This window comes from Rhipicephalus microplus, chromosome 4, assembly GCF_043290135.1.
Source record: "Rhipicephalus microplus isolate Deutch F79 chromosome 4, USDA_Rmic, whole genome shotgun sequence".
NCBI lineage: Eukaryota > Metazoa > Arthropoda > Arachnida > Ixodida > Ixodidae > Rhipicephalus > Rhipicephalus microplus.
Window position 1 is genome coordinate 68,312,141 of NC_134703.1, and position 26,454 is coordinate 68,338,594.

Consider the following 26,454-nt stretch of genomic DNA (forward strand, 5'->3'; position numbering starts at 1 on the left):
ATTCACCCCCTTCCAAGTCTCGCAATATTGCAAGTCCGTACAAGCGAATACAACCATATCTATATATACCTCAGTCAGACAATGCGCTTGATCACCGGCAGTATGTGGGGAATACTCTCAGTCAAGCATACAAGGCCTTTGCAAGTACAAATAATCGCAATGATGCCCGTCAGAATAACTACCGCATATAAATACGTTTTTGTGGGGGTGGGCTTCTCGCTCGGCGAAGTGGTGGCGCCTTATCACACCGCGCCGCACTCAGCCCCATGTTTGTGAAACGTTTAGTGGTTTTAAGGTGAATAACGCAAATACTTATTGCCTTTAGTGATAATGTCATTATTTTACACCCAGACCGTTCACTTTAATTCGGTTTTGAGCATTGCTAGCCCTGTTATGGGCTGTATAGAGCACTTTACTGTCAGCATGATGACGCCCTATAAGCTGAATGGACGACAAGGTGGACCCTTATTGTGCTTCGCAGCCTAAAGGAACACTCGACCATGTGCCTGGGCGGATGTTCGGTCAAGATTGATTGATTGATTTGTGGGGTTTAACGTCCCAAAACCAGCATATAATTATAAGAGACGCCGTAGTGGAGGGCTCTGGAAATTTTGACCACCTGGGTATCTTTAACGTGCACCCAAATATGAGCACACGGGCCTACATCATTTCCGCTTCCATCGGAAATGCAGCTGCCGCAGCCGGGATTCAATCCCGCGACCTGCGGGTCAGCAGCCGAGTACCTTAGCCACTAGACCACCATGGCGGGGCGTTCATAGTCAAGATGCAATATGTATTTCATATTGATTCCAATCGACGTATACAGTAGGTACATTTCTCAATATAGTGGGGATAGTTCGGTCAAAGAGGGTACAGCCAGCGCCACCCTCTCCAAGACTTCTTAGTTCGTAGAACGGCTGTTGCGACGACGTCCTCTCCTTCCATGCCAATCTGGGGACAGGAATCATTCAGCCTGCTCCCGATCAGATAGTGAATGGCCCAGCCGAAGTTCCTGCGCCCCAGGTGGCGGTAGGCGTAGTCGACCTGTAAGACGAACCCAAAAACTTGTAAACGCTTTTGCGTTAAATAGCTGTAATTGCGGTCGCTTATGTCACCTATGCTGTGCACATTTCCGGATGTTCTTGAGAGGTGCCGAGCCAGCGAGTGGTCGAGAGTGAGGGGCGGACGGGAAAGTGGGGCGCAGGGAGCAGATAGAGCGAGCGGCGATAGAAGGAGCGGCGAAGCCCTGCACCTACTCTCCCCTGCACTTTCTCGCACCACATGCTCCAGTTGCTAGGGGCGAAGATAAGCGTGCACACCACAGCTGTTGCTATGGGAGAGGGAGAGAGAGTAGAGAGATAATACCTGCCGGCGCGCGGACACCACCGTGTACGCCGTGGACAACGTAGGATGCCTGATATAGCCCGACAAAGAAATGCGTTCGCATTTAAAAATGTATGGTTCCAGTGAGAATCTAACCCAGGTCTCCTCTTTGACAAACAGGTGTTCTACCATGGAACCACGCCAGTTCACGGCGTCTGCTCACCTCCCCACCTATTATTCGCCACTTCGACCTGACGGCTCCTACCGATGTGCACACCGACACCAGCGGTGTCGGGCTATGCGCTGTCCTCGCACAGCGAAAGCCCGGCTATTCAGAATACGTTGTAGCCTACGCTAGCCGCACTCTGACGAAAGCCGAAACTAATTACAGCGTGACAAAAAAAGAGTGTTTGGCTCTGGTTTGGGCGCTTAGAAAATTCCGGCCATACTTATACGGCCGCCCGTTCGATCTAGTAACTGATCACCACGCGCTTTGCTGGCTCTCCACTTTGAAAGACCCTTCTGGCCGCCTTGCGCGATGGGCACTCCGCATCCAGGAGTACGACATTCGCGTCGTATACCGCTGCGGACGCAAACACTCTGACGCTGATGCCCTATCCCGCTCACCTTTATCACCAGATCCGACGTGCGGAAACACTCGCCTCGAGACCTTGTCATCGCTAAATCTCGACTCGATTGCCACCGAACAACGTCGTGACCCGTGGATCGCATCTCTCATCGAATATCTATCTGGCACGCCCAACCTTCCAGTATCTCGATCTCTGCGACGTCAAGCTTTCCATTTCGCCATCCGCGATCAACTCCTTCATCGACGCAACTACGCTCCCGATGGCCACCGGTGGCTGCTGGTCATTCCACGCACTTTACGATCTCAAGTATGCGCCTCTCTTCACGACGATCCGCAATGCGGCCACGCCGGAGTGTTCAAAACATATGAACGCCTTCGCCATCGCTATTACTGGCGCGGCATGTGCAATTTTGTACGCAAATTCGTGCAGTGATGTCCTGACTGCCAGCGACGCAAACCAACACTGCCACGTGCTACTGGCGCATTGCAGCCACTTCCATGCCCTGCCAAGCCATTTGATCGCGTCGGCGTTGACCTCTACGGCTCCCTTCCATTGACATCAAATGGTAATTGGTGGATTATAGTGGCAGTTGACCACCTGACACGCTACGCCAAACAGCCGCTTTGCCGAGCGCTACTGCTCAGAATGTCGCCTCTTTCATTTTACATCGCTTTATCCTTCGACATGGCCCACCTCGAGAGCTCCTTAGTGACAGAGGCCGCGCTTTCTTCTCCGAGGTCGTCGAAACTCTGCTTTTGGAATGCCACATCATTCATCGGAAAATGACAGCATACCACCCGCAGACTAACGGGCTAACGGAACGGTTCAACCGCACGCTGGGTGATATGCTCTCAATGTACGTGGCATCTGATCATAGTAACTGGGACCGTGTTCTCCTATACGTCACATTCGCATATAACACCGCAGTTCAAACCACCACGGGATTCTCACCTTTCTTTCTTCTCTATGGACGCGAGCCTTCCCATACAATCGACACCCTACTACCCTACCGTCCTGATGCTTCCGAGTGCCCACCTGTCTCCGATGCTTCTCGCCAAACCGAATGTGCCGCCAGCTCGTCCGTGCGTTCACCTCAAAAGAGCAGCAACGCCAGAAAGAACACCGTACCACCGCCCTTTCAGATCCCAGCTATGCCCCAGGGTCTCTTGTGTGGCTCGCAATTCCACACCAAACACCGGGACTCTCCTCGAAACTTGTCCCCCGGTACAAGGGGCCTTACACCATTTTGGAGAAAACCTCTCCAGTCAATTTCCTTATTGAGCCAGTTTCCAGATCGGACGACATGCGCCGGCGCGCACGTGACATCGCCCATGTTTCCCGACTGAAACCATACCATGAGCCTCTGCCTGAAACTTCTTAAGTCGCCAGGATGGCTCCTTTTTCAGCGGGGGCGATTGTGAAGAAGAAGATGTGCCTGCAGCGAGCAGCATCGCCAACGCCTGGCTCTCTCGGCTCGTGCTTCGGCTCGCTGCTGAGTTGATCTCTGCTGGACGGTTCTTCACGCTGTCTTGCCGTTGTCGTTATCGACTAATAAACCTCGTCACATTTAATACTGTGGCAGAAGCGTGGATTCGCACCAGGTGTCAAAACAAGCGCATTGTGGTTTGAAGCTGCCCGCCCACCACAATATGCGCAGCTGCGTAGGTGAACGTGGTGCCCCAAGGACGTGTCGTGGTTACTTCACCAATTCGCAAAAGGAATAATTACGGCGTAGTAAGCATTTCTGAACTCCACGTGCAGTAGCTGTATTAAGAAAGTTCGAAACTAATGTTGCCTGCAAAAACATTTCATTCCTTGCGGCGCGGTTGATGGTGACATGCACGGGACCGCATTACGTCTCCGCATTCTACTCTTGAAGGCAAAGCTTAAGCGTCGTTGAGCTTTTGATCAAAAGGAGAAACGTTTTGGGTGGCTAGTTTGAAGCTCCATTTGGTACGTTGTTCCCCTGGCCTGACCGTGCCGTCTGTCCGATTGGTTCCTTATTGAGAAACAAATGTATCCACGATGAAGCTAACAACGGCTACAGTGTGCGAATCATGTGACACCCGGTGCCACTGTGCAGGAACGGACGACAGCGGCCTGCGCGAGTGTTCTAAAAGGGGCGCTGGCGAAAACTTTGTGGTGACGTATGCAACACGCCATTGCATTTGCTATGATGAATATTATTTTAAAATTGACTTTCGAGTAAGATGGCAGATCTGTATAGTATGAATCTTGCACTAAAACAAACAAACAAACAAACAAACAAACAAACAAACAAACAAACAAACAAACAAACAAACAAACAAACAAACAAACAAACAAACAAACAAACAAACAAACAAACAAACAAACAAACAAACAAACCAAAAACTGTGCACAGTGTGAAATTAGATGGTTAGAAATTTTACGGCTATTCTAACTGTTCTATAGTGGTTTCAGTTGTTTCAATACTTATATTTCGGGGCACTGCTCTGCTGTATATATTGAGGCGTCCTTGTGATTGAAGGAGTTCCGTGAGTGTCAGCCAGGGTCTCGGCTCCTGCTCTGCTCCTCCTCGGCCCGCGCTCCGGGCGCCAAGTTTCGTGTTCTCCATGCGTCGCGTCTATCGACCAATACTACATACACTGACCCCCTGGCGTGCATATAGCTATATAATAGGAGAATGTGGCAGCGACTGCTGTAAAATATACTTATCCCGTTTTATTACAGCCTGTTGGCAGGAATAATCAATTACGCTTGGAATATAAAGCTATTAATAAACCAAAACACGTTATTTGTGCCTAATTGTTGGTCCTGAAGCAGTCTAGACGTGGGATAGTCGACCAGCGCTAAACACCCATAAAAATATTGTTACGAGAAGGAGACCGATTCGGAAGAGTAGGCACAGATATATTTGCAGCTGGTTAAGCAAACAGCGCCAGCCATAGAGATCTTTGTCTTTTCTATCTCCATGCCACTGGTACGTAGCAATATTAAAAAAAAATTCTATTGTGCGGGGTCATATCAGTGCCCAATTAACGACGGCATGAAGAGGCACACGAGGTCAAGTGCTACATTGTTTTGTAAAAAAAGAATAGCTTTATGGGGAAAACAACATTATATTATGTTATTCCATTGCACCGCTAGAACCATAATCATTCTTTTTCAACATCACTGGCATGCACTGCTAGATTGTTTTTTTCTTGCTTCATGTTGTTTCAATTTTTTTTCTGAAGTGTTCTTCGTAAATTTTTATATGTAACACCTTGTAACAGCACTGTATATAATTTCGACAATTAAACAAAATCCGATAGTTGAAAGTAGTGGCTGTTTTTATGGGCATTTTTACTTCAGGTATTCGCCTGAGTTCCCACTGCTATTACGTTATTAAATTAGGAAGTTCATGTGGCAGGTGGTCTCACTTAGAAGACAGAAACTGCATTTATTAGCGACTCCGAGAAGCCGCTAAAAGGCCGCTGTCATCACCTTTGACTTAATGGTGTCCCCTGTTTCGTAGGTGGCCAGAGTCACTCCGTTTTCCGTGTAGACGTGGGCAATGGCTACGCTGGCTTCCGGTGCTATGCCTGGATTCAAGACGTTCGTTTCACCGCAGACCTGTTATGTACCAGAAAACAGCACAGAAAATGATTCTGGGGTATTGTAAATGTCTCATAACGAGAAATGTGTTGAACAGAGTACAGGGCGCTGAGTACAAAGCGCAACAGAAAATAGCGACGAGGAAAACAGCGCACTCCAATGACTATAATGTCGAAGTTCAGAGGGATAGAGAAACGTCTGCCGAAGAAAAAGTTACAACAAGTGGTCTTCTTCGAAGCAACAACACAGGAACACTTGTATATGAACACCTGGGACGATGCCGAGACCACATGTCAAAACATTGGCTCTAGGAGCACCCCTTCTTTCTAATATTTTTCTTAGTTACTATAACATGTGTGAGGCAACGGGGCGGCTTTATTCTCTTCCGTAGTATAGCACCAAGTACTCTAAATGTTAAGCACTTTTTCGAAACACACTCACGTTCGAATAAGGCACAGCTTCTCGGTCGACGCATTGGCTTCCGTACATCGCCGCATTGTCCCAGCCGGAATCCATTACGAAACGGGACACTATCGCACTCAGCGACAACAGAACGGTCACGTATTTGGGCGTCTCCGCCGCATTCACCAACTCCATGGTCGTATCCTGCATTATAATTGCGACATTAGTGACAATCTCAATCATGCCAGCGACACCACGTGTTTGAGTTTCTGTCAAAGTATTTACCGCATACACTTATGCAGTAAATAGTCTGGATGGGGAAAGATAGCTGTATACATATAGCAGCTTGACATGCCCCACATCCTTATGTTCTATGCGGCATACAAGACAGCAAAAAAAAAAAAAACATTGCAAAAACGTTATAAACAAACAATGCACATGTCGTACGTGGAGGCAAGTAATGGAACTGACTTTTAAATTCAAGACAACGTCGTTTGGATCCATCAGAACAGAAGCTTTTATAGTCACTCGATACATTATATGGAAGAAACCGTTGTAATCTCTGTATGAGCTACCACGGCGCACACTTTCTCATCGATGCAAGATGCTGACGCGTGATTTTCGATACCTCGATAAGTTTATGTGATATGCGTATTACATATCGCGAGGAAAAGCATCCCTCAAAGATTGCATTTGTAGCCGCAAATATGCTGCGAGGTCTGATCAAATAGCTTGCACAATACGTGCAATAAACAAGGAAAAGTTCAGTGACGCTAAGCATACTGCCTAATGCGAATTATGTGCGCAGCTTCGGGTTGGGGTAACGCCCACTGTGTTTGGGCTATGGGCCGTTCATAGTTATCGCAGGGCAACACTCGTTGCTTATTGGCACCGAAAGTGCCAGCCCTCGAGTGCTTCGTACAACACCCTATGCATTGCAGGCATGAATATAGCATGAATAATTAAAGTCCCTAAAAAGAAAAGTGTACAACCATGGTTGCAACTGACAGAATGGAGTGATATTCTGCCAGTGTATTATGACAATGTGATGCAGTGACATTCTGTCAATGAACTGGAAATGTACTGTGCACTGCACACTGCCAGTTCTAACATAGGAGTCTCAAGATTGGAGAAGAAAGTTGAGAAAATGTTATAGACCGTGAAGCGTGCAGTGGAACAGAACTGCCCTGTGGTGTAGTGGTTACGGTGCTAGGCTTCTGATTGATTGATTGATTGATATGTGTGGTTTAACGTCCCAAAGCCACCATATGATTATGAGAGAAGCCGTAGTGGAGGGCTCCGAAAATTTCGACCACCTGGGGTTCTTCAACGTGTGCCCAAATCTGAGCACACGGGCCTACAACATTTCTGCCTCCATCGGAAATGCAGCCGCCGCAGCCGGGATTCGATCCCGCGACCTGCGGGTCAGCAGCCGAGTACCTTAGCCACTAGACCACCACCACGGCGGGGCTAGGCTTCTGAGCAGAAGGACGCGGGTTCGACCCCGACAGTGACGGTCGTATTTCGATGGAGGTGAAATGCCTGAGGCCCGTACACATTGGTTTAGCAGTGGAACAAAGAACTACAGGTAGTTGTAATGTCCGCGGCGATCTAATACGGCGTCTTTTGTAATCATATCATGGATTTGGCGTGTAAAAAAAAAAAAACTCCGATAATCTTACTAAAGGCTGGTACACTTTCTGAACAAAGGACATGCTTGAGCGTACAAGTGTTAATAGTATATTAACCAAGGAGAGGCTGCCGAAAGCTCACATTTATACTCCTCTCTCTGTCTTCAAGTTAGGATCCACATGTAATTGCTGTGTTATTGTTATGGGCTCTCACTATGCGAAACATTTGTTATTGACTGTTTTGGACGATATTCCCGGAAATAGGTTGAGAATGTGCGCCTTTTAAAGAATTTTCAATTCTCGACGCTTTCTGTAGAAAACTTTCTCAGTTTCAGTGAATGAATCTGTTGTTTCCAGCCTTCCACACGCACCTATATTCCCTAGCGTCGGGTTGACAACTGGTGCCCCTCTCCCCCGCTCATTACAAGCAAGACTCGACTCGCTTCCCACGGCAGTTCGCGAGCCACCTCCATGTAGAAATCAACACGTTTTATTGTGATAGCGATTATATGGACACTCTCGGTTGAATTTTGCCGCTGGCGCCGGCACTACGTCACTCATGGTATATGTATACGTATCAATATATATGAAAACCAAGAAAGAGAACTAACCCATAGAAAGACTCCAGCACGCGGAATCGAACGTCGGACTTTTTAATTGTGAGTGCGAGGCGTTAGCCACTGAGCCACGAAGGAGCACCTTCTTGAATGTTTAAATGGAAGGCTATTTATATCTACCACCTACCGCTGGTGATGCGCATCTCTGTGGGGGGGGGGGGGGCGACTATCGTGTTTTCAGCATTACCAGCAAGATGGCGCAATGAGCGCGCGTCGCCAAATCGTAACGACGCGAGTGTTTTCCTATCTAGTGGTGGGGACAATTGCGCGCCTTGGCTGGCCTTGGGCTTTTACCTGAACAATTCTATTGTAGTTCGCAGGCGTACAGAGGTCACTGAAATCGTTGCACAGTCTCCGTTTGCGAAAAGACGCCAGGCCCGCGCGGAAGGCGAAAGCTAGAAGAGCGAAAGCTAGAAGAGTGGCCTTTCAGAGCCTTTCCTAAATACTCATTGCGTAACTACTGCAAGCACTCTTGCTTGATACCCACTAGAGAATAATTAATAATTTTTGGGAAGGCTGGCATTCACTATGCTATTTTCATCATTCTTCTGAGAAGCGTGGTATCTGCTAAACACTTGCAAGAAATTTTGTGCCAATTGTTCATGCAGTGGCTGACGATGATGAGGAATTATGGCTGAAGTGGGTATGCGCCACAGTTAATAAGGCAAGAAAAACAAGCTTTTATAATGAGTTGAAGCATTGGACGACCCACAAGTTACGCCATTCGCATTGTGCGACGACAGGTCGTTCTTTCACTGGTCTGAAACGCTTTATAAATCGTAATAACGAGTTTGCTTGCCCGAAATCAAGCCTGCCTAAGGCAAGTTTGCAACAAGTTCCAAGCACCGGGGTCGCTCAGTGGTATAACACTAGGCAGGCACCCAGCGGACCCGGGTTCAAGCCCCACTGTGTCATTGGTTCTTCAGCTTTTTTTTTAAATTTCGCGCGATGTGGTTACGGAAACCAGAGGCGGCGGCGGACAACTGCACTTGACCCGAGTTGTGATCTCATAACAGCTTTCGCCGTAAAAGGGCGTGCTCTTCAGATACAGCAAAGTAACGACTGAGACGCTTATTCGCGTTCATCTGCACATGTGAGTACGTTTCACACGTCAATTGTGCGTGAGAAACGCGGGCACGTTTCGATCTGCTTGCCATTTGGCGCGTGACCTTCTAATTTGTTGCTATCGCGTTCTTTGGTTCGCTTTTGCAGCAAGTCTGTGACTTTTGTTTTTACCTGTCCAGACAGTCTATGCTTTTTGGATCCCCGCACCCCGCCCGTACGTTCTTGGGGAGAGACAACTCCGGACATAACAGAAACACGTGCGTTTCTGTTATATAAATCACGTGCGTTAATCCCACGCGACGTGCGGGTGCCCGCACATATATTCGCGCATAGTTGAGTAATGCGTCTAAATACCTTATGCCAAAAAGCTCTTTTTTACTTTCAGCCTCGAGAAACAGCAGTTGGAAACGACGCCCACACCAGCGTGGTGGTCACACTGCCCAACGCGGGGCTCGAAAACACGTTTAGAATGGCACGACTCCAAGCTGCTGTTTCTTTTAAATTGCCATTGATCTGAACGATTATGTGGTGGGCGACTTGTACATCTGCCTTACGTGTGGTTGTCGCAGTATTCACCTTTACCAGTGCGGTATTTCGTCACTATTACATGGTTGGCCAGCCTTCGTCTAGTGACACTGCCAAAAGCTGTCCCACCAAACTTTGTCAGTGCGACTTCACCTCGTCAATTAAAGGCGTCTGCGTGGCATTATCACGTGAACTTACTGTTCAGATGTTCGGCCGAAGGCATAGGCAAGAAATAATTCGCACATAGGACAGCAATGCATCGAAGAACTGTGTACAATGGGTATAGCGCTTCCTATGTGTAGCGAAGCAGTTCTTATTCGACGGTTCCACTTTGGTAGGCGTAGCACTGGTCACGAGGTACAGCAGGGTGGCGAAGGTGGGACTCGTTATGAGAGGAAGGGCCATGCCGCGTCAGGATAGGTGAGTGCGAGGCTTGGTAGAAAGGGTGAATCAATGAGAGGCGCACAAATATTGGCGAGGGTGAGCCTGACGAAGGGGGCACCAACTTCGCTGTTTAGACCGTGTTGGCGAAGTGCAGGTGGCCGCGCTTTTTATGAGCTTACCATGGCGGGGAGGGGCACGTGCAAGTTGTTGCTCAGTATGGTCGGCCCGGACACAACGCACTGCGTAGTCGGCCAGTGCCAGATGTGCGTGTACAAGACGAGCAGGTTCACCGGCTGGGATCTGAAATCACATCGGACCCTAATAACCATCGTTATAATCGGAACTATCGTCATCAGTCAAGGCTGCTCTTAACTACAGCTCTAGCTATAGCCATGTCGGGAGCCCATTCTTTGTTTTATGAGCAAGCATATCTTTGTTTTTCAATCTACGCGATTGTTAAACATTTAAATGTTGCCCGTGATAGCTTATTGAACCTTATTTTACACATAGCCCAATAGTTCTCGAACATGTTTACTTCTCATCGATTGAAGCAGTAATGTTTCGTTACTGTGGGAAATCTTCATACTTGCTCCACGAGAATATGTCATCTGCAAATTTCAAATCACTGAGGTATTTACTAGTGGTCCTTAATACTCAATATATTCAACGCAGCCTATTCAACGCTCATATTATGCGTGCAATAGAAAATCTAAGGCAACTACTTCCTCTCTGCCCGAAAAGTGACCTTATCGGTATTTTAGACTTCACTTCATAGTACTTTGACGTAAAGTAGAATCACGGAATTAAAGATTCTTCAAGAAGCAGTAGAAATCGGCACTTTACGAACCATATTGGAAGGCGGAGTTACCTTAGGCTTGAAGACTCTTCGATGCACTTGACAAGACATAGTATAGAAAATGCTTCATACGTTTTGAACATTTGAAAAACAGACACGCGGTCATTTATGGCGAATGGAATTCGCCTTAATAACAACTCCATCATTTACATCAGATAGTCGCCAGAAGGCGCGAAAGCGTTAAATAAATGTGCATTGTAGCAGTCACGATCTCTTTGACCATGTTTGCGCGATCCGGCGGAACACAGTGGATATCTTTAACGGGAAGACTTCTGCTGTGGCCCTTTTCACGCTTTGCTACTCTTGCTGTTGCTGCTGGCTGCCGCTAACATATGCGATTTCCGTATGACGAACACCAGTCTTACGTTTATCTTCCCGTATTGCACCTACGGTATCGTAATTACCTTCCCGCTTGAATTTTTTTGGTTAAAGCCTGTTTAAAAAAAGCATCTCAGAAAAGTTCATTAAAACATCACCGATAACATCCTGCAAACCATACTGCGGCACAGGAAATGGTTTGAAAATGCCTTTAGTTAGTTACAACCTACGAATAAATTTAATCCCCACCCGCAAACTGCTTCGCACCTGAAATGAGCTGCGTTAAGAGAGTCGCACAAGCGGATGACTTTTAAAACCATGAGCACTATTGCTGTGGTAATATAAATACCACGCATACCTAAAACTAAATGCTCGACGTTCACACCTAACGTATGAATTTTGACCAAGCATCAATACACGCGAAACTCGCACCCGTAATGCCACTGGCTGCTGTGGTCACATTTTGATTAGAAAACAAAACACTAGTGGCCCGTGTACTGTGCACGTGTTGCCAGTGCATGTTAAAGAACGCCAGACGGTCGAAATTTTCAGAGCGTTCCACTACAGCATGCCTCATAATCGTATCATATTGCTTTGTGACGCAAAATCGTAGATATTACAATAAAAAGCAACATACCAGAATCATTGATCCAATTAGATCAATTAGTTGAAGTTTTCGTAAACCAGAGACACGAGCATGTGTCTGGGCGGAAGCACTACCTAAGGCGTGCTGTAAGCACCGGACGTCACGGAAATGAGTGAAAGAGATTTGATGGAACATTTATGTAAATCGTCTCCGACTAAGAGAGTGATTGCATTAGGGGGTGCGTGTATCTGTTCCCAAGTTCTAGCCGCCTGTAGAAAGGACGCGACCCATCGAACCCGCTACTGTGAATTCCACTGAGTGCATCGTTAGGGCGAGGAACTACTCACGTGGAAATCTTTTTCAGGACAGCAGCGAGGGCAACTTTTTCCGCCGAAAAGTTTGCGAACCACGCTTGTATACCCAAGAGAACGTAGCGGCGGTGGTCCCTCTGGCCGGTCATCGAGTTCGCTGCAACCTGGAGTGACTTGAAGCGCTGAAGAAGGACCGAAGCGTGTTAATTACGAAGACATTCAAGGTCATTGTTCATATGCAGGAAATATCAGTTAGTCTAAGCCCACCTTTATGCGCCAAATGTGCGCGTTCTCCTAAAATGGGGCTGAATAAAGAAATGAAACCTGAATCACTCCAGCATTCCTGTCGTGTTTCCGAAAGATTCGTTTAATTTTTTATATTTTTTCATTATCGAAATTTGTAGCTTCTTGGCCTCATAACTGAGTTTAGCGAATTTTTTTCTCATGTACTCTAAACTGTCATTCTCTATATGACAAATATGCGCCAAATCGAATCAAATAAAAGAAATAAATATTAAAGAACTGAAATACTCATTCTGTTTTCCCAAGTCCTTGCCCACTGAAAGCGTTCATGGCTAGGTTTCGAATAACAATGAACTTACTTATTCATAACTACACTGCTGTTGATACATGGCATGGATGAATAAAAAGTGAACACTTCCACATTTAATTTCAACACAAAAGCACAGTGTGCAAAAACGACAATGAAAATAGAAACAACAAAACATTGATAATATGCGTCAACATCAAAGTGGTAAAGTACACAACACATTTGATGTATTTTGACAATCAAAAAATAGCAACGCGTAAGATATTACAACGATCAATACTGAGCAAGAAAAAGAAGGGGTATATCGGTTATTTCATGCGCAGTTGAAAATCACACGGTGTGCAGCGTGGTGGACCCTATAAAGAACTGCGGGCAGTAGCTAGGAAACTGCTATCGAAATGGGAGCATAATGAGTATTTGACTAGCTTAAGCTTGAGGTCAATCTTTGATGCAGCAGTGAAAGTAACTTACGCCCAGGATGTTGAGGTTGAAGCGTGCGAGCGTGTTCAACGTGCCGTATGTGCCACTGACAAACGTGAGTCCGTGGTGTCTGACGTTATTTTTCCAAAGCTTAATAAATTGGGTCACGCCAGCGGACGTCTTCAGTTGTTCTGATGACTCATCGCCTTGCCTGTGCAGGGGTTTTGGCAAAGAGAAAAAAAATAATACGTCATTGCTTCGTATTTCTGACAGCAGCTTCTCGATGTTCATCACCCAAGTCGACGCAAGGAATTTTAGAGTAAAAAGCATGAGGTTTAAAGATATACGAATCTATTTATTCCATCGCGTGAACCATCGCGTGACAACTTAGTAAGTGATGCAGCACTTTTGAACAAAAAAAAACGAAAAGAAAAACTCAACGCTTATAGATCTTTTTTGAAGGTGAAGAGGATTTCCTCCTTTCTGGACTGATGCACGGGATCATTAAAGTCGACGTCCCAGACTGAGCAGTGAATTTTCGGGGGGGGGGGGGGGGGGTCACGCATGTCAACAACAGCCCAAATAGATTCGCCAAATATTTGGGCTGTTGTCAACAACAGCCCAAATAGGACTATGACGGCGCCCAGGGTGCCTTCACTTGAAAGGTCTATATTGACCAGTTCGGTAAATCCTAAATATGGCGTGCTGAATATAAATCCGTGCTGGCGAGACGCGACACGCGTAGCCCTGATTACCATTTTGAGCAAGTAAGCTGAAACACACTGTGTATCTCCAAGAAAGAGCTCTGACAGTGAAGATTGACGCAGACTGTGGCCTAGAAAATCCCAGCTTCAGGTTGGACTGAATTGCAGTGATGCTGAAGACAGTAGCAGCCTGCTAGAAGACTCACGTGCTGTGCACGGTGATGCCGTACTTGCGCGTCTTCGAGGCCGAGGCAGCCAGCACGAGCTGCCGTATGCAGCTGGAATTTGGCCACTCCATGAAAGTGTACCTCTCGTCCAGCTGGTAGTAGACGATGTCACAGAACTCGTCCGGCATCGGCGCCATCTCGTTCGCTATGTTCTCGGTGCACTGATACATGCACACCAGAGGCTCCGGTCCGACGCCCGCGATGCCGCCATCTGTGAGACAGCGAATTTCGATTAGAGCAATAGAACATGTTTGAAAACGTAGCTGTATTAAGGAAACCGAACAATTAGATTTATTTTCTTGGCTATAGCTAGCACTTAATGCAGGACACGTTTAACAAAGTAGCTTTGAGACGAGTGTTCCGCTACTGTAAGCTGGATTCCGAGGGTTTTGTGAACCCAAATGTGAGGAATGAGCTTCCATACGTGTTATATACCTATGCGCCCCTTTTCAATTAATGCTTCTTGAAACTAACGACTTGAGCCCACTTATGACGATAGTTATAGCGCGAGAACAAAACGACAACACAGAGAAAAGAAGGACATGAAAGACACGAGCGCTATACTCTGTCTCTTATCTCTGTGTCGTCGTTTTTGTTCTCGCGCTATAACTATCGTCATGCCATACCAAATAGCCCAAGCTGCCACACTTCTAAGTCCCACTTATGAGCCATTTCGCGAACTGTCAGTGCTATGAAATACGTAACAATTTTGAACCCATGTCGTTTTGGAGACTTCACAATGTCGAGCGGCCAGTGCTTTCCCATTGCGCTCTGCGTCTTCTGGTTCTTACCGTTTCTCGCGTTAACGTTGAAAGGGCATTTTCAATGCTCAGTGGCGTCAATGGAAAGGAGCACGTGTCTATCGCTGACAGCAATCTCACCAAGTATACTGGCACGTTTTACAACAAGCTTTAATGTAAGGTTGTTATACGAAAGCTGTTATGTGTTCAGGTATTTTGATTGTGCGTATACATTATTGTCCATTCAAACGTTCTGAGAAAAACAAAATATGCTTAGTCTGTTTTTATATCTTAGTATTCAGATATGAATTAATATAAGATTTTCGGGTTTTGAGAATAACAAAAAAAAAACCCCGTATTTCAGAAAATTGGGGAATTATTTGCGTGAAATGAACTCTGATAAACGCCGAATTACCGCCAGAAATATAAATTCTGATAAGCATCCGCTGATTTTAAACAAAAACACCAAAAACATGTAACCCTATAACATTGTATCTTAGAAAGCTTAAAGCGCATGTAGACGGAGATGAAGCGGCATCGGAGATGAAGCGACCTTCGAATAACGCGTGCGGTGCTCTTCAAACTCAGCTACCTTGGTGGTTATCCCCCTATCCACTTTATTCAGTGTATACGTGAATTAAACGTGGGAGTGTCAGTCACCTCCACCAGCAGCCATGGCGGCGAGTGTAGAACACTCTTTATCGGCCTGTCTGGTGTCACGTAGCACGTGAACGTATTGCGAACTGGCATCTGACACACAATACCTCATATACTACCTAAAATGCACCAAGTATGCCAAGACGAGACCCTTGATAATCAATGAATAAAGGAAGTGTATGTTCAAGAGCACGTTTATTCTACTTAGACACAATGTAATAAAACCTAACAGACAATAATTGATTGATTGATTGATTTGTGGGGTTTAACGTCCCAAAACTAACAGACAATAATGCAAGGAAAGTATAGGGGAAGGTATCAGACCTTATTGTAATGTAAATGTGCAGAAAAGCTGCTGAAAAGATAACTTGCTGTGGACAGGAAGCGAACCTGCGACCTTCAAATATCGCGTTATTTGAAGGTTCGAATGACAGGCTACTTTTTCGTGTTCAACGTGCGCAAGATATACGATAGCATGACTTAAATAGTATGGTTGTGTAATCTAACAACCTGTTGGGCGATCAGGTTTACTAGGAGCAAAGTAACGGTCTCGATAAGCAAGGAAAGTACTGAATGCCCTTTTTTATTGCTCCTGTTTCTTATACTAAAGTCGTAACCTATTACGCGTGGATGAAGGATAACAAAACAAAAATAAAACACAAAAAAGATAGAGAAAAACATAACTGCTGTGAGCCACTCTCACGTAATTCCATTACAAGATAAAGCGTTTACAGAAAATTAAGTGTGTTGTACTCGAACCTTACAAGGCAATTAGTAAAAAGAACATTGATCTTACTTACCGACTGCACGTTGGCCTTTAAGGCTAAGGATACCTTTAAGCTGGGCAACATCACCTGAAAGAAAGATATTAACAGCATAAAACAACATATAAAGCATCATGCAATGTTGACTAATGTAGAGTAAAATAAAATGCGTAGTGAAAGCACAGTGAAGTCACTACCCAAATATGTGAACGATTTGTAGTGGTGGCTGACAAAACCATAGTAGTATAAATAGTAAGGGTTCAGCCGCTTGACGTTTCGAAATTGCAATGTTAAGTTCGTTTGTATAAAACCAAACTATAATGAGTGCATATACACGTATAATATTAAGTAAAATTGGGTCAGTTCGGGTTTGGTAATGAGTGGTGCTACAATGTAGGCGTGATCTTAAGCAGTACACTAGAGACTAGATAGTGCCCGGGACAGATAACTGTATATTAAATGTTTTTACTCGAAAAAAATATCAACGGAATATTAATAGAATCCAACCTAGAAAGGTCATGGCAAGAGGACGTACCCCTTCCTGTGTACAGTGGCACCGCAATGATCACATTCATTAGGGCAAGCACTATGAGTGCAACGATCATTTTGGTAATGATACCATCCCTGAACAACCTGCGAAGTGAAAAGAAAATAGGTACGTCTCACCAGCGTTCATATACCCTCGAAGTCTCCAGGAGCACTAAGCGCATCATCATCATCATCACCGACAACAACAACAACAACAACAACAACAACAACAACAACAACAACAACAACAACAACAACAACAACAACAACAACAACAACAACAACAACAACAACAATAATAATAATAATAATAATAATAATAATAATAATAATAATAATAATAATAATAATAATAATAATATTGACAGGTGCAGCTACTACTACGATTATAACTTACTATTACTACTAAATCTTTGATAGTGCTCCTACTACAACTACCTATTCTGTCATAGCACTAACATCAAATTATCAATGACCTGGAAACATCAGCGATGCCAACACTGATTGTTCCTTGTGCTATACGTTTCATAAGTGATTTTTCCGGGATGCACAGACAAAAGCGGAAAAATCGGAGACGCTTTTGCCTGCGTGCTGCGTCAGGATACAACTTCGCGTAAATGCTGTGTGCACTTTGCAGCACTTTGCCGATAGGAGTCGGCCTATTTGCGCATTGGCTCTAATTTAAACGTTTTTGCAAGCTTGGACCAAACAAGAATTCTTTAAGGGAGAACTGCTATTCGAAACGAGACGATTTTGTTTTGCTTACCAACAGCCTGAAAAACAGAAGAAGAAAAGACATAACTTAAGGTCAACAAATGCGTAAAAAACTAGCACTCAGAACACTGCGATAGTGCATGAATAATAACTTAGTAAACTGGGATGTCTCATTATCTAGCATATTACATTTCTCAAGCGTGGGTGGTTCTCACGCAAAATAATGGTTATGTACCTTTTTGAAAATGTCACATCGTTGAGCAGTTTTGCCTTAACGTCCTTTTTATAGTAACTAAAACTCTGAAGCAGGAAATCTCTCGGAGTGCTTTGTTATACTTGTAGCATTGTTTATCAGTTGCGAAAAAAGTGCTGACATGTTTCTGCCAAGATGTTTTCCCAGTTAATAGCAGAAAAGCGCGAATAACGGCAAAAAATCTGCGCATTTTTTGTTGATCAAGTGGCTGTCAGCAAAATTTCACATTCGAAAGACGACAAAGCTTTCGTACACAGGTATAACATTACATATTTCCGGCGCGAGAAATTCAGGAAATGTTATCGCTATTTTTGCGTCCTCAAACGAGGCGCCTCTGTAATAAAAATGTCCGCCATTAGAAAGTCGACATGTAGGCCTAACTAGAACAACTTCTCTACTTATTTCTTTCACGTCCTTCTGAAAGTTAAGTGTGGTGATGTAATCGTACGAGGCCTGATGTTGCGGGCGTCGAGAATGACTCTGTGGTGCGCCGACCAGTCGCTGTTGATGGTGTTGGTAGTTGTGTCCGTGGCATCATAGCTCGGTTCCGAGTAACGCAGGGCAGCCTTGGGTCGACCTCGCACCACCAGGGCAGGGTAGCTGCATGGCACTGCCACTTCACCGACCTGTTTCTGCAACAGCCGAGGGGCGACAGTGATCAGCCCCACCCGTATATTTACACATCGATGCAGGCTTTGCATATGCTGCAGTACGCATAATACGTCAGGTGTGCACAATCGCACATTTGTTATGATTAATGTTGGGTGGGAATATTCGAAGTCGATAACTGTAAAAGCAGCAACAGCTACTGGGCATAACTCTATAGCGAGTATAAAAGTTCTCACTATACAATTCTGAAAAATCTGAGCAGAAGTTTTTGATGGAGCAATGTAGTTGACGTCAGAAAATTTTTGAGCGTGAGTTCGCGCTCTTACGACACACCCTAATACAATAATATTTGTGTAACTACGATATTACTATGAGAGACGTAGTAGAAGGGGAAAGGGCTCCGGAAATTTCGGTTCTCTGGTGTTCTTTTACGTGGACTTACATCACACAGTACCGGGCCTCTAGCATCTCTCCTCCATCGGAAAGTGAACGTTGTGGCTGGGAGCGAACTCGCGACCTTCTTGCCAGCAGCTGAGTATCCTAACTGCTACTACACCGTGGTACGATTTCTTTCGTCTCTCCGACCCTCCATCTTCTCCTGAACGTCGGCCTTGTTTAGTGATACGTGCGTCGCTGTGATTCAGCCACCCGAGGAATCATTAGTAAAGCATTTACCGATGACTTGAAGGAGTACTGACGTAACTTTGATGCACTCAAAAAGGAATATTTTTTGCTTCCATGATTCGCATTATCACCGCTCTCCGCACACCGGAGCCAGGCAATCTGCATAAAATATTTTACCATAAAAGCACGAGGAAGCAACCCATTCAAGTTTTGGAAGTCTTGAAACATGCGGGATCAAATATGTGCAAGTGCGTGTTTCTCTCAACCCACCGATGAGTTTCTGGAAGTCAAATCCCATAAGCATCGTTAAATCGGTTCGGATGAAGTCTTTGCATGCAACTCTCAGATATTATTTTTTTCTTCGTACAAAAGTACTTAAGTTCGACGTTACACATACCCCGTACAACGGGCTCGCTTTGTTGGGCAGGACACCCGGTCTGGGCAACACGAGGACGGTCTCAGCCTCGCCGGACGTGGAGATGCAGGCCTCGCTCCCTACGCTGAGAAGGTCACCGACAGCCATGTACGCGGTGGGTGACTGCTGCTGCGGAGACGGCATCAGGTGTTTATGGTGGACGGGCATCTGGCCGAAGAGGGGCGTCGGGTAGACTTGTACTTGAAGTGGTGGCTGCTCCATGCCCCGTGCCTCTAGTGGCGTTGGCGTAGGCTTCGGTGTCACCTTCGCACCAGTGCTCGATGGATCTTGTGCCTTGCGCGATGCGCGCGTTCTTGTGGAGGGCGTGTAGTGCAGCAGCGCCGCCACATCTTTCTGTTCCCGACGATTTCCGGCCTTAGCGGTCGTGCCCTGGTCCTCCTTGCGAGAGGCGAACTTCTTTTTCGACTTCATTGTACCGTAACCTGAGGCGCAGACATGTCGATTACAAATAGACGTATAATGTCACAGGGTAAGCTACCAAACTGTAAACAGGCACCTTGTCTCGATGTCATGATTATATTATTCTCAATTAAAAGTTGTTTTATTGATTGATTGATTGATTGATTAACACTTTGATATGAATGCGAATTTTTCGCGCCATTAGCGTCTAGATTATGAGTAAAAACAAAGATCTTAAAACTGCAAGATCACTCAGTGTGTAAATCGCAAGTCACAGCTTTAACACCATCAACGCCATAAGACGCTACTAATACACTGAATTCATAAAAAAAGCCGATGAGACTAAGGAGAAGGAGAATAAGTGAGCCAAAAGTTTAGAGGTCTTCCCATACACTGTTATGATTCCACCACAACAATGAGCAATCTTCAAACTCTGCAGGCCGACGGAGCGAGCGCCCGTATTTATTCAGTGTACTCTTACGCCTAGTTCACACTTAATACGTTTTCTACAGTGAGCAGAATTATCCTGTCGCCGAAACACAGCGTCGTTGGCACTGGACGTGCCCCGCGCCACCGAATACAGCATCTACCATTAGGCGAACGCGCGATTGATGCGCTGTCACCCGTTTTTTGTCGCGTCTCGCAAATGCCACTACGCTACCCGGTCGTGCAGACTTTGGTGATTCTCGTAGGCAGGAACCAAGAAGACAGTACTGTTTACTTTGCTGGCAAGACGCTCTCTTGTAATGCAAGAAAAGCCGAAAAAACGTTCGACGCAAGCGGCGTTGGTGGTATTGTCTTGCTCTGCTTGACTGCGACGCTCCCGAAATTGGGACGTGAAGTAGGCTACTACTCAGAGTGAGTTAAGCTCCCATTGGCTACTACATTTTAGTTGCGTGCACAACGACAAGACAAGCCAGTCGGGCTTGGCCACTATTTTTAAAATTCATTGAATAACGCTCCTATTGTTTTGGCGTGACCGATTTGGCGGCAGACGCCACGAAAGTCGGTCCGAGGGCGATCGACACTGAGAGGGCCCTTTCGATGGATCTCGGCGCCGCCGAATCGGTGCCCTTTCGGTGGCCGGAATGGAATGTTCAGTGTGAACGAGCCATTACAACGATGTTCCGTATTCTGTGGCATACGAAGGCGGTGGATGTGATGCAGCATTACGAAAATTTCCCCAAGCGGTTTTCCTCAGCATGCACGCTCAGTGCAACGAGCAAACAGATTCCTCACGGAGTCAATGATTACGGCAGCGATTACGGCTGTCGAGAGAGGAAAGCATGGCATACTATTAGGTGAACGTCAAGCAAACCAGGAATCACACGTGCTTTGTAAGAGCTGCAGGAGTTTAGGGTTAAATGTGAAGACGGCCTACATAATTATTCTTCTTGAAACGGCTCAGTTGAAGGCGTAGCGAGACAGAAGTTTTCATACCTTGCGTGCGTTTCTTTCGCTTCAGAAAACGCGAGACAGTCGCCCTTAGTTAGCAATGCGTGTAAGTATCGGCGAACAGGGTTCGTCGGGGTCAACCAGCAGGGAACGCCAGGAAATCCTTCTTCTCGGGTTGCAGCTCGTGATCTCCAACGGGATGATGATAACAATAAGGATGATGATCCTTGCTTGCTTGTTTGCGCCTTTGTTCAGGCTCTTACCCACTAAGGGGGATTGGCCTGGAAGCCTGCGGTTAATGTAAGTGAACAAGTAATGTCTAAGCACGGTAAAAGGTAGAGTGATTAATTTGTTTTTAGATGCGGAGCATCTTATACTCGCGCCTTGTAGTGCGCCGTCCGCACCGCTTCTCGAACATTCGACAGCTGACGCGCGCGCATGCGCCGTCGCGCCGTCGCCCACTCTTCCACCATCTGTGCATCCCTTCCTCCTCTACACACCGCGCGCGCTTCACTCCTCCACCATCTGTGCACCCTTCCTCCTCTACACACCGCGTTCGACATCTACAATTCTCCTGATTCTCCAGTGGACGCGCATATGGCGTCGCGCTTCGAGAACATTCAACAGCTGACAGTGCATGCGCCGTCGTGCTGCATATATACTCAAGGTCGGCGCTCGCTCGCTCAGTTGCCGCTCGTCGGTTGGTTTGTACGGCGCGTCGACGTCCAAGGTCGCGGTGAAATGAATTCCAACGAATCCACAAACACAATGATCGACGTCCCTTCGACCAGCGCCGCCCTTTCGCATACGTGTGTACGTGTTCACTCATTTAACACCCCCTCCTACAACCACGTTAACCAATTTAGCCATCGACCCAAGTAAGTCGCAATTTAACACCCCATTTCACAACCACGTTAACCAATTTAGCCATCGACCCAAGTAAGTCGCACTTTAACACCCCGTTAACCAATTATATGGTCCGCATCCTCCTCAGTGTTCCCCCGAGGGAAGCTGCGGGCAATTTTTTTGACAAAATAGACCATTTTTTACACGAAAAAATACAAAGCAGAATGTTTTGAATGACTTACAACTATTCATGATACTTGATCATTTAGTAGGTTAAATTATGGTTGCGTAATAATCAAATGGAAAATTTATCTTGGTTTGGAAAAGAGTTGATCAGTGACTCAGCAAGGGAATGTCCTTGTGTCACACAGGAATTCGCAGAGGGCCCTGCAGCAGTTCCAGTGCCAAAATTCCAATAAAGAAGCCCCAAGCTACAGAACATTCGCAGTACTAAAGAGAACTCCCAATTCTTAAAAACATTACAGGAATTTTTTAGTTTTGGTGTAAAGGCGAAGGAAGATTCGCTCCTGCACCTTAGTGAGGCCCTTGCAGGGTTTTGAATAGATGTGATGGCCAGATTGATAATATTTTATGATCTCCTTAAAGGTGTCAACAGGATTGTCTTTGAGGTCTGGATTAATACGGGATGACTACATGTTCCGTGGAGTTGTATATGAAGCTCTTGCAGATGGCCCCAGTAGCCATAGAGACAGATTTGTTTATTGAAAACATAGATGTGATCCTTTGCGCCAGCTGCAAGAGCGGCCTGCGCTTAACTGAGACTTACCGGACGTATGTGCAATGTTCTTTTTTTGTTTCAATATAAAACGATTCCATATTACAGACATATTGGTAGGAATATACTTGATGTAGGTTCAAACTATGTTCATGTATCACGCTGCTTTGTCCGGGGTTGTTTTTCTTCATTGCCACGGTGATGGGTACACCTGGCGCTGGTGTTATGGACGTATATGATGTGCAAGCAGGAGCATTAAGCACCAAAAATAAAACTTTCGATAACTCAGCCAGGCACCTTCGCTAACAAATTTGATTTGTTGCTTCGGTGACGATAAGCTTCCACTCAGTGTGTTTCCCACGCCACGCGGTAAATAAGCGCTTACTTTCAAATTAGAATAGTCTTAGCTCAACCTTAAACTACGGAAGAAGCACGCTGAATGTCACCCTTGCCAAATAAAACGTTCCAGGACTTCCTCGCATACATAGAAGTCATTTATACAAGAAATTCTTTCTTGCACAAGACAATAGACGTCTCAGGAATCCACCAGGGTGCAATCAACTGAAGACATGTTTAATGCGATGGCAAGAGCGTTTACTGCGATGCTTCAGACAAGTAGCTTCAACCGCAGGTTCGCAGGCATTCCTCTCTAGAGGAGAATCGATTTTCGTTTCCTTGACACCCTCCATAGATAAAATCTTGGCAGGTTCCACTGGAACTGTCGTAGTAGTACGACGGGAAGTAGGCGTAGCACAGGCCCCTACTACGTGGAAGGTAGCACAGGCTGGGCTTGCCGTGCGCACTGGCGTCTGTAAAAGAAAGCGTAGAGGAATAGAGAGAGACGTTTGGATAACTAGATACATTGTTCACGTTTTATAGAGTGACGGGAAGAGGGGGGATTATTAAGCAGAACTGGCAAGTGCACTAATTTTGTCTCATTAAGAAAAGCTGCTAATACAGCCCGACTGAATGTTGGCGAACTATTTTAGACTGTTCCGATAAGATCTTGCGCACGACACGAGCAGTCGAGTTCATTAGAGAGCTAACGCGAGCACCAGTGATAACGCTGCAATTTTTTATCAGTCGTCCGCGAAAGACAACGCGTTCCGCCACCGATGAGATTAACGACAGGCGACGACTGCAATCGCCACTATTTGTGCACAACGTGCATTATATGTACTTAGTAGTTACGTAGATTTCAGGGCACCTGTCTGCTCAATGACAAGTTTCGCCCCTATCATTGTGACGGCTGTATTATTCACCGGCACTACCACGTGACAGTATAGCCGAAATGCGAGCATGTATAATAAAAACAAACATTTTCACAAGGGCATGTCTTCGTCTGGAGATGACTTCCTTTCACAAGAGTCGTCTCAACAACAGCCATCTGATTGAAAACTCTTGTAGCAGTTCTCGATGCACATTATATTACCATTATTAATTACTGTGATGGTCTGCATTCGTGTAAGCAACTGCGCGACAAGGCAACTGGCTAGTAAATGCCCAGTATTTTTGTAGACCGCTAGTGCTGATAAACCGAAGTGTCTGCGTACCACGACACTTCTCTCCATACAAAACCATTACGCTTCACCTCCCGCAGCAAGAAGTAGCCGCCCGACGATGCGTTACGTCTTCATGAGTTTTCTTGCATAATTATCTACCCTTAAACATAAACAAAACATAAACTGCGATAAATCGTGCAAGCGTCATTCCTCTTGTCAGCACCTTTAGAAATTACTGAAACATTCCTTCGTCTTTTAAGATGTCGCTGATACACGACATTAAATTCTGATTTATCCTCGAATTAAGCGTATTATTTTTACCTTAGCACGTACTCATTACTTAACAGCCAAAAATATTGACGACACTGTTTTACGGATGGTCCATTAAACGACAAATGCTACATTTGACGCTTGCGTAGCATTGAAAAAGTGGCATGTGCAACGTCGAGGGGACTTAAGACACGCAAGCGTGTTATGGCTGGGTGTAATTAGTTACCACTTGGCAGATAACTTTAAGCTAGAATGCGGAAGTGTGAACACAGCGAATCTTCATAAAAGAAAAAAAAAAACGCTGGAAATCTATAGCGAATATAGTAACATACAAAAATAGTTTAAAGTTTAAATGTAGTGTAAGAGGACCACGTACTTAGATGTAATGATATGACTATATGTGGGGTTTAACGTCCCAAAACAACCGTGCGATTATGAGAGACGCCGTAGTGGAGGGCTCCGAAAATTTTGACCACCTGGCGTTCTTTACGTGCACCCAGATCTGAGTATGCGGGCCTACAGCATTTTCGTCTTTATCGATAATGCAGCCGCCGCAGTCGGGATTCGATCCCGCGACCTGCGGGTCAGCAGCCGAGTACCTTAGCCACTAGACCACTGCGGCGGGACGTGCTAAGATGTAGGTTTATGTGAAAGAGTGCCAGGTGGTGGAAATTTCCGGAGCTAAGCACTACAGCATCTCTTGTATAGTCACATCACAGTTTTGGAACTAAAATCACCAAGAAGCATTATAATAGGTCAAGTGCAAAATGAATGACACAATGTGGGAGGCAAAGGTTAACGGCAAATAACTGACACCCTTCGCATGCTATAATATAGTTAATGTAGAAGCTGAACGTACTCTGGAGGAAGATGGCCAGCACGAGCAAGACCGCCAAAGCGGACATTCGATGCATAGTTGACACGTGCGATGCGGCTTGGTCGTCCTTGAAGAAATTCGCTCGAGACAGGGCGACGCTGTTTAAATACATTTCGTGACCTCCATCCTGGCGAGCAATGTCACACGGGGTTCCGGTTTTCTTGAGACATCCGCGCACGCGCTCCCAAGGGCACGCAGGAAACGCGTGCCGTATTCTGCTGGCTTTGAGTGTGCGTGGAGTTACGAACGAGGCATACATTTCTCCATAAAGAAAAGGCATTGCGTAAGTAAGCTCTTCCAGTGCAAGTATATGTAAAATTATATATGTATATGCAGTATATGCAGTACTCATTAACGTAGCCATGTAAAATAGCGCCGTTATGTTGGGCGCCTTCGTGTCACCACAATATTCGAATGTATATCGGGGTGGGGTCGTTTACAGGCATGGCTTTTTTGAGTGTGGCTCTAATAGAAGATCATACAAAGCTTGAGTGAAAGTGCGACAGATGACTTACCGAGGAGACATTTTACGCTACAAACGAACATAGATAATCAATGCATCATAATTGCTTTGCGGCCATTATTGTCGAAGGACTGACTGATAAACTAGGTACGTAACACATACGAGATTGAAATACGTTTAGGACTGCCTGTAACTCCTTGATTAACGAAGCGATTACTCGGTCACTGCCATTAAATTCAATAATATAAGCCATTTGTTAACAATTTCATACTATGCATGCGTACAATAGCCCCCTACAGGAGACGAATAAAAAAATGGTGATCTCGGGTTAACGCTTTCTGCCATTGGCTGAAGGATTTCTTGAATGCTATGTGCGGTGTACAAACCAGCTGAAATATTTTCGTACGAATATTTTTAGCGTAAAACACTTTTGCTAATAAAAACCGAGGCAAACAACAGACTCACTCGGCAACCGTGGTAGGTGTTGACTTAAAATAAACTGTTGGTAACGTACAATGATCTAAGCCTTGCAAAATGAATGTATTTACACCTA

At 45.6% G+C, this 26,454-nt stretch overlaps 3 protein-coding genes across 3 annotated transcripts in view; all 3 read right to left on the bottom strand.

Annotated features, from left to right (window-relative positions):
- Positions 1-25,575, bottom strand: part of LOC119172095 (BPTI/Kunitz domain-containing protein) — a 39,754-nt gene extending 14,179 nt beyond the window's left edge. The window contains exons 1-3 of the mRNA XM_037423086.2: positions 25,421-25,575; positions 23,414-23,598; positions 17,544-17,550 (exon numbers count right to left, since the gene is read on the bottom strand). Coding sequence (XP_037278983.2) covers positions 17,544-17,550; positions 23,414-23,598; positions 25,421-25,550 — 322 coding nt within the window. The 5' untranslated portion in view covers positions 25,551-25,575. The remainder of the gene's footprint in view (positions 1-17,543; positions 17,551-23,413; positions 23,599-25,420) is intronic.
- Positions 773-18,328, bottom strand: LOC119172716 (uncharacterized). Its single transcript, XM_037423865.2, has 10 exons — positions 18,193-18,328; positions 16,785-16,882; positions 16,286-16,339; positions 14,068-14,299; positions 13,209-13,368; positions 12,224-12,369; positions 10,296-10,416; positions 5,934-6,098; positions 5,382-5,510; positions 773-1,044 (listed from the first exon to the last, which is right to left on the bottom strand). The coding sequence occupies exons 2-10, from the start codon at positions 16,852-16,854 to the stop codon at positions 862-864; spliced, it is 1,260 nt and encodes a 419-aa protein (XP_037279762.2). The 5' UTR covers positions 16,855-16,882; positions 18,193-18,328; the 3' UTR covers positions 773-861.
- LOC119172717 (uncharacterized) lies at positions 17,745-21,340 on the bottom strand. Its single transcript, XM_037423866.2, has 3 exons — positions 21,253-21,340; positions 19,375-19,835; positions 17,745-18,376 (listed from the first exon to the last, which is right to left on the bottom strand). The coding sequence occupies exons 2-3, from the start codon at positions 19,822-19,824 to the stop codon at positions 18,152-18,154; spliced, it is 675 nt and encodes a 224-aa protein (XP_037279763.2). The 5' UTR covers positions 19,825-19,835; positions 21,253-21,340; the 3' UTR covers positions 17,745-18,151.
- Positions 25,576-26,454: the final 879 nt, after the last annotated feature.